At 32.0% G+C, this 9,000-nt stretch overlaps 1 protein-coding gene across 1 annotated transcript; it reads left to right on the top strand.

Moving 5' to 3' along the window:
* The first annotated feature begins 10 nt into the window (after window positions 1-10).
* LOC127739578 (IAA-amino acid hydrolase ILR1-like 4) lies at window positions 11-4,560 on the top strand. Its single transcript, XM_016083058.2, has 5 exons — window positions 11-470; window positions 767-892; window positions 2,086-2,400; window positions 2,914-3,042; window positions 3,943-4,560. Exons 1-5 carry the CDS (start codon window positions 108-110, stop codon window positions 4,348-4,350), a joined length of 1,341 nt encoding a protein of 446 aa, XP_015938544.1. The 5' UTR covers window positions 11-107; the 3' UTR covers window positions 4,351-4,560.
* Window positions 4,561-9,000: the final 4,440 nt, after the last annotated feature.

Below are 9,000 nucleotides of genomic sequence, written 5' to 3'. Positions count from 1 at the left end.
ATCTACCTATCTTTGGAAAAAAAAAAAAAAATTTCCCATTTTCACTTTTGCTATCTCACTCTCACTTCCACTCCCACTCCCACTCAGTAGACACTAAGAGAGTGCCAATGGCTTCCTTCACTTTGTTCTTTCTCTCCATCATCATCATCCTCCATGTCTTTGTTGCCGCAACACCCTCCTCCTCAGCTTCAGAACAACTCTCATCATCAACACTCCCCACCAGGTTTCTCGATTTTGCCAAAAAGCCTGAAACTTTCGATTGGATGGTGAATATCAGAAGGAAGATTCATGAGTACCCAGAATTGCAATATGAGGAATTTAAGACGAGTGAGGTCATAACAGAAGAGTTGGACAAATTGGGAATTTCATATAAGCATCCAGTTGCTGAAACCGGTGTTATTGGATACATTGGAACTCGAAAACCTCCTTTTGTTGCTTTAAGAGCTGACATTGATGCTCTTCCTATGCAGGTTACATTACATTCATATTGATTCAAAATATGTTCTTTACTTATATTACTGTAGTAATTTATTCTCATATTCTTCATGTTAAGCAGTGAAATGAGGTATAGTAATCATAGAGGGTTCTATTCTATCCTGGGTTATTGTTGTTTGAATTTAAAATAATACTTATTTAGGATTATTGTTGTTAGAACAATAGAAGTCAGAATAATAGTGTTTTTTTATACATATTTTTTATGCTATTGACACTATTTCTTCTATGTCTATGTCATTGACTTATTGATTGTTGGTGTATGTAACCTTAGGAAATGGTGGAGTGGGAGCACAAGAGTAAAGTAGATGGAAAGATGCATGCTTGTGGCCATGATGCTCACACTGCTATGGTTCTTGGTGCTGCAAAGATTCTCAAACAGCATGAAAAAGAGATACAGGTTTGTTTCTTTATATTGGATTTATTAATTTCATTTTCCTTTTCGGCATAATGCTATTTTCTTCCTTAGCTTATCCTTTTCCAAGGTTGGTTAAAAATAAATTAACTTTGTTATGCATTGATTACAATATAGGTTTGAAATTTTTTCTATTAGTAGATTCCTTAACTGCTTATCAGAACTCTTTTGTTTTCCTTTAATGGTTATGTGTTAGTTTTATTTTTGTACTTCTGGTTGTGTCAAAATCAATTATGGCTTCTGTTTCTGGTTTCTAGCATATGGAATTGATGCCAAATTATGATTAATTAGACTATTTAGACCCAAGTGATGTGGATAGCTAAACAAATTAGACTATATACATAGATTTGTATAATAATGAAGGTCTAATATTTTAAAAGGTCCTACCTTGTTTGGAGATTGACTAGAAAATATGTTAAATTGATGTTTGAATGAACATGTAATTTTTTCATTTTATTTATAAAATTCACTATTTGGTTACTGTACTGTAATTATGTTCTTTTATGCAAAGAATATTTTATTATGTTAATGACTTTAATTTAACATCACCAACATAAAACACAGCAATAGATAGAGGTATAATTAAATTGACAATTTAAGAAAGGTGTAGTAGCTAAGTTTTCAAGTTTTCAAGAATGCCACAAGTTTTCTTGATGCACCTACATGCAAAATGGCACCAACATAAGCAAATTCATATATTGGAACAGAGAAGACAAGGGCATGATGAGAACATATTTTCTTCTTTCTTTGAGTTGATTATTGACATCTAAAAATTGCTGACATGCACAATTAGAAAGAGTAATATGACAGAAGCTCATTTTATAATAACTTGGTATCAACTTTATATAATATAAATAGGTTCTGAAAATTTTGAAAAAGTTAAGTTTACTATGCAGGGTTGCATTATAAGTTTAATTCTATGTCACCAGCATTTGTAAATTATAATATCTATCATCTGCCATACATCTTAAATCATGTCAAAGTATTCATTTCTTTGTATTTGCTCTTAGAACATAATCTAGAAGGGAGAAAAAGGAAAAACAAAAGGGAAAAAAGTTTGTCATCTTTACATTCTACTACTGTGATGAGTGTCACCCATATCTGCTACTATTTTCTGAATTCGTATTGTTTTGTAATTTGGACCTTTTGATGGACTCATTATTTTGTTTTCTACACAGGGAACTGTTGTTCTTGTTTTCCAACCAGCAGAGGAAGGAGGTGCAGGTGCTAAAAGGATCATAGAAGCTGGAGCTTTAGAAAATGTTTCTGCCATCTTTGGATTGCATGTGATGCCTAACTATCGTGTAGGTGAAGTCGCCTCAAGGTCTGGTGCAATAATGGCAGCAAGTGGCCGATTTCAAGCGACGATTAGCGGAAAGGGGGGTCATGCAGCTATTCCTCAACATTCTATAGACCCTATATTGGCTGCTGCTAATGTGATTGTTAGCTTACAGCACCTTGTATCTCGTGAATCCGATCCTCTTGATTCCCAGGTAAGTCAGTTGTTTTCTTCATTTTCCCCTGCATATTGCCCTTAGATTGAAGTTTTTGATCCTAGTTTTTCACTATAAATAATATGTTCTTTACATTTTGCCAGTCAAATAATCCACTGTCTCCTTGTTAAAATGGATCGGAAAAAATTAGAGAAAAGATAAAGAACTAGAATACTTACCGGTTTACCCTGTTTCGATCCTGATCGAGCAAGCAGAGAACCACATAATTTACTACTTCTCTTTTACCAGTCCTGCTAAATAAATGTCTAGATCACAAAGATGATGGATAGATCTTTTAGGCAAAGATTTAATGGCAATGTCAACGGAAAAATGAGATAGAGCAAGACAAATCTAGATCTTTTGGAAGTTTGCATTCACTTCTGCTCATAAACTCTTATTTTCCAGAGTGATGATTAGTGATTGTTGGATACATTAGTTTTATTTCCTGAAAGGTTTTTCTTGTGTATGACAACCTTGCTCTTTGTCTTACTGATATAAAGCATCTCCCCATAGGTTGTGACGGTTGCGAAATTCCAAGGAGGCGATGCATTCAACGTTATCCCAGATTCTGTCACTATTGGGGGCACCTTCCGAACTTTCTCAAAAGAAAGTTTCAAGCAGCTGAAACAGCGCATTGAGCAGGTATGTCATGTCAAAGAATAAATCATTTATATGCATGACATTATCCAATGTTAATGATCACTATTTTTGTTACATACATCATAATCTCTACTGTAACATTCATGCAATAACAAACAGTCAAGAACCATATAAATGCTGCACAAGCTTTATATATGCAGTTGTCATACAAAACAATAGTCAACTTCACTGCAAATAGATACATAAACTACACAAATTTTGGGGGATTATGCTAATATCCATTAGGGGGTCTTTGATCATTTGTTAGAATAATATGGGTTGAGTGGTTTCTCTAATACCCTATCTATATTGTAATTCTGTGCAATAATCAACAAACACTGATATTCTGATACCATTCCCATCATGCTGATTTCTGTGTGGTAGGTTTCATTTCTTCATAGTGTATGGATGCATAATTCCTGGCTCACTAAAATCTCGTAAACTGCGTTACAAGTCCCACATCTCTCAAAAATATAGTCTCTAGGTAGTTTATAGGTTTAATTACTCTGTTGATCCCTACAGTCTTACCAAATTTTCAATTAGGTCCCTATATTTTTTTTCTTTTTAATTGGGTCCCTACACTGCTTTTAATTTTGTAATTATGCATTTTCATACCGAAAACGTTAAAATTAACCGAATATTTCTCCCAAAATGCATGCGGTCAAAGATCTAGTTAGATTTTTAGTTATGAATACCTTCAATTTACGAAGAAATATTCAGTTAATTTTAACGTTTTTTGTATGAAAATGCATGATTACAAAATTAAAAACAGTGTAAGGACCCAATTGAAAGGAAAAAAAATATAGAGACCTAATTGAGACCAACAGAATAATTAAACCTAGTTTATAAGTATGAGGCAATCTTCACCTCTTGAGCTAAGACCGATTCGTGAATCATATGCAGGTTATTGTAGGGCAAGCTGCAGTACAGAGGTGCAACGCAACAGTCGACTTCTTTCAGGAAAAGAAACCTTTCTATCCTGCTGTTATAAACGACGGCGGATTGCATAAACATTTCCAGAATGTTGCAGGGAGTTTGCTTGGAACCAATAAAGTTATGGAAATGCCACCAGTGATGGCAGCAGAAGACTTTGCATTCTATCAAGAGGTTATACCTGGCTACTTCTTTTTTCTTGGAATGCAGAATGATTCAAGTGAAAGGCTTCCATTAATACATTCACCATATTTCACAGTCAATGAAGATGCACTTCCTTATGGTGCTTCCCTTCATGCATCATTGGCTGCTACTTACCTTCTAAAACATCACCATGATGTAACCATTGTAGAGGGCAAAAATCATGACGAATTATAGCTACTTCCCCACATAAACTGATAAAAAGCCAATATTGGCTTCATTCTTGAGCACAACCTAACATGTGATGTTGTAATAATTGTATTGCTCTATACTTTTAAATTGTAAGAACTTGTTTGAAAAATTATAAAGACTAACAGTAAATTTATTGGGGTAGAAACAATGCCAAAAAAATTATGAGTTATAAATTTATAATATTTTATATTGAAATGATTTTTTATATTATTCTATAGATATAAAATTGTTATTTGATATGTATCATGAAATCTTATAATCGCTTTCAAGTAATAGTGAAGTAATTGTTAATAAGTTGTAGCTCATGTGGCATTTGTCTTTCTTCTCCGCATAGAAATTTTGGGTTTGAATCTCTAGTGACGTAACTAAATATAAACAAATAGCGAACAAATTATTCACATCGAATTTGACCAAAAAAAAAAAAAGAAAACTATTATAATGGAGAAGAAACGTTTTGTTCTCTATGATGTTACAAGTACATTGTTCATAGATAAAATTGAAAATAATTAGAGTAAGATCCGCGCAATACGCGAAGAGGTAGATTATTTATACTATATAGTATATTTTAATAAATGTTATATTAAAAATATTTTAGAGAACATATTATAAATAGATTTTGAATTTATTTATTTTTAAAAGATATAGGTTATTTATATTAGAATTATACAAAACTGTATTTTTTTTTTCATTTTTCGATTTACATTAATGGCTACACTACTTTGTCTTTTTTACAGTTTTTTTGTTTGTAAATAATGAAAAAAATAAATGAATGAGAATGAAAAATATATAAAAATGTTATATTAAATTTAAGAAATTTTTGACAATTAGTATAAGAGATTAGGAAATGAAGAGTAGTAAGAGTCTTAATACATATAAATTGTAGAATTTGAATATTTGTAACTGAAATTTTTTATATTTATTATTATTATGACACTTTTAATGTATGTTTATTTCATTTAATTAGTACTTGATGTTTCAATTGAATAATAATATATAAGAGTTTTTTGTTTTTATTTTTTTAAAACATTTTACTAAATAGTGATTGGTTGATTTTCATCTAGCAATTTTGGGTATTAATTCTTTCGGACTGTCATTACCACTGCAAATCCTTCTACAACAAAGAGAATAAGACATGGTCAAAGAATGATAATCCATTCCAAGTAAATTGTGGAAGCAATACTGCACATGTGGAATAACAATTTGAAAAAGAGGAACACGTAAATGTAAATTGTGGAAGAAGTACTCCACATGTAAAATAATAATTTACAATTTAATGATTAAATATTGCAATCGATAGTATATAGGGAGCAATAATTTTAAATGCACATTAATTTTGGTTGTGACTGTTGGACAGAACCGTTAACAAGAGAGGAATACATAAACTTGTGCTACTTGCAATGAGTTCACAATTAAAATATTATTTATAACAAATAAATAGGGTTATTGAAAATGATATTGAACAATGAGAAGAGTAGACAGCAAAGTTGAAAATCTTTAAAAAGATATTTGGGACAAATTTCCTACGTTGGCGCGGCGTCGAATGGTGACGTTCTGAGACCCAGAATCGAGCTCTGGCAGGGAAACCGCAAGAGGAGGAATGGAGTTTGTCCTGGTTTCTGCAATTTATACAATGCGGCTCCGCTAGAGATGGACATCGCGATGTACAATTTGTTTTGAGAAAAAAACAATGGCTCATGGGACCGGAAACTGGATCTTGGTAGGAAGAGGTGCTAAGAGGGTGAGGGTTTGAGAAAGGTAATAAGCTCTCTGGTTTTGAGAGCTTTTTGTTGGGGTAAATGTGTGTTTTTATTGTTTTAGAAATAAGGATTGATTTGAAAAAAGTTAATTTGTTGGTTTTTATTGTGTTTTTTAGTTGTTTTTTGTGTTTTTTTTATGTGAAAATAAAAGTTGATTTGTCAAGATTTGAGTGATGGATTCTAAAATTTTGCCAAGTAAGCATTGGTGCTGACATGGCGTTAGTAGAAAAAGAGAAATAACTTAAAAGTAATGTGGGTAAATCTATGTACCTACTTTTATATATTAAGAATAGATGTAGAGAAAGTTTGTAATTATACAACATGATGATAATTTTTACTAAATAGAAATGGTTTTTATATAAAAAAATATAATAAGTCATTTATTGATGACTTTGGCTTTATAATTAAGATTTTTTTGCAGTAAATGAGAGGTTCTTAATTCAAGACCCACTTAAAACATATTTTTATATAAGTATATAACATATATATATATAGATAAATTGCGAATTAGTTGAATATAATTGAGATTCAACCGGTACAAAAATTCGATCTGCATAGGATGCATGCTGCCACCCATTCGACCATGCACATACACTAGGATTTAGGATAAGGAAGTTCAAACAATAGGCTTAGGCTTAAGGAAACGTTCCAAAGCTTAATAGAATGACAAGACATTACCATTTAGTTGTTGTAAGTGGGGATTTAAAGCGAAACATTAGATTTGGATGCGAAGCAATGATACTATTTATGCTTAACTAATTTCATTTGAATAAATAGTTAACTTCGTCTTTAAAAGATTATTCGTTTCTCAAATTAGGCTTTAAAAAATATTTTTAATTTTTAAAAAAATTTAAATTGATTACATTAGTCTTTTTGTCATTTCTATTTTTTTTTATTATTATTATTATTAGAAATTTCGACCCAAAGAGGAGGATTATTTAGACAAATTACAAACAACTCATAATCTCAAAAAGACTAACTCCTAAACACCTATTGTACTTAATCACCTAAAAAAATATTTTTTCTCAATCAAATCACAACCATTTCATTAATTTCCGTAGTATCTCTTCGGCATTGCCATCAAGACACTAGAAGACTAATTATATATGTAAAATTATAGCTACTAAATTATATACAACACACATTACTAGTTATACTAGATCACACAGAATTCATCACTATCTTTTGCTATTTGTCTCCAATTCTCAATCGAAGAAAATTTCTTGGGCTTTGTCAATATAAACTCGATGTTTTTTGACCTCTTGTAGCAAATTTCTTAGCCTGTTTCTTTTAAAATTTTATGTTCAGCAACTCCTAATATCCACCGTTTGCCATTTGATGATACTTTCTTCTACAATTCTTATTACAAGTTTCTCAAGTTGTCCTAATGATTCTTCAATAACAAATTGTACAACGACTTCAACACCATGGACAACCACTATTAACCTGTTATCTACACATATTAGTTCACTTACAATGGCCAGCAACTTATTATTAGTACCAAGAACATATCCACTTACTGCATATCTCTGTTTTTCTGGAATAAATTCAACACATAACCACCAATGTAGTTTATAAGCCGATTGTGGTATATGAAGAGAAAGAGTTGGACTCACTTGATTTTTTGTACACACAAACCTCTTACTTTAGACTTTTTCCCACTCCTTCCAATGACTCAATACCTTCTCCCATGCCTCCTTTTCCTTCGTTTCTTTCAACTCAAAGACTCTACGATTTCTACTCCTCCATGTCACCCATATAATTGCAAAGAAAAAATTAACTAATTTTTTAAACCCCATGGCTATACCCTTTTGTGCACACCAAGTTTTAAAGAACTCTCTAATACTACTCGGACTTACCCACACCACACCCTCTAAGATTAAAGCTAAACACCACAACTTGTAAATGAATTTACAATGCACAAATAAGTGATCTTCAACCTCTTCATCCGCATTACAGAGAATACATTTAGATTCATTTTTACTTATAATATTAATCCTAGCTAGCTTTTCTTTTGTATTTAGTTTACCTAATAAAGCAAATCACCCCATCATCTCCATTCTAGGTAGTACCATTCCTCTCTAAATGTTGCCAAAAAATGCCTTGATTTTGCCACCTGCAACTTTTCTCTCATGGCGGTACTAATCAATGATTTCACCAAAAAGCACCTATCTTCAAAAAGAGACCAGATAATATCATCTTTAGTATCTGCATTAAGAACAACATTATGTAAAATAGTGTGTAATTTCTCATAGTGTTTACTCTCCTACTCAAAAAAACATCTTCTCTATAAAAGGTTCTAGTTCCAACACAAATCATACCAGAAGACACAATTTGAGATTAAATTGAATTTTTGCAAAGAAATATAATACAACTTTCAAAACTTATTCTTCAGACACCGTTTGTCCACCCAAACATCTTTCTAAAATTTTGTCTTACCCTTATTTCCCACACACATTCTGGAGCCTTTCATTGCTATTTCTTTAAAAAAAAATGTCTTCATTTACCACTTGTACAATATCTCTCTATGGTCCATTCGATTTTAGCAAACTACTTTCTACCACATAATTTTCAGATGTCCCTCATTACAAGAAATAACAATCTTTTTTCTTAGTAGTTAATCTTCCTTTGCAAACTTCCACCGCCATTTGAACATTAATGCCACATTTTTTATGGTGATATCACCCACCCCAAACCGCCAAACTCCTTTGGTTTTTGAATGTCACTCCACTTTATTGTTGGCATCTTCTTCCTTCCATCTTTGGAACCTCAAAAAAAGTCTGATTGAAGAGAGATGATCGTTTTCACCACCGTCTTCGGTAATTTGAGCAAACTCAGATAATAAAGCGGTAGGTTATTGACCACCACTTTTATCATA

The sequence above is a fragment of the Arachis duranensis genome, chromosome 9, assembly GCF_000817695.3.
Source record: "Arachis duranensis cultivar V14167 chromosome 9, aradu.V14167.gnm2.J7QH, whole genome shotgun sequence".
NCBI lineage: Eukaryota > Viridiplantae > Streptophyta > Magnoliopsida > Fabales > Fabaceae > Arachis > Arachis duranensis.
The sequence above is the reverse complement of the archived record's forward strand: the minus strand, read 5'-3'. Positions and strand labels throughout refer to the sequence as shown.

Coding starts and splice junctions, on each gene's coding strand:
- LOC127739578 (XM_016083058.2), top strand. CDS start 108: ATGGCTTCCTTCACTTTGTTCTTTCTCTCCATCATCATCATCCTCCAT. Junction 471..766: donor TTGATGCTCTTCCTATGCAG/GTTACATTACAT, acceptor ATGTAACCTTAG/GAAATGGTGGAGTGGGAGCA. Junction 893..2,085: donor AGCATGAAAAAGAGATACAG/GTTTGTTTCTTT, acceptor TTTTCTACACAG/GGAACTGTTGTTCTTGTTTT.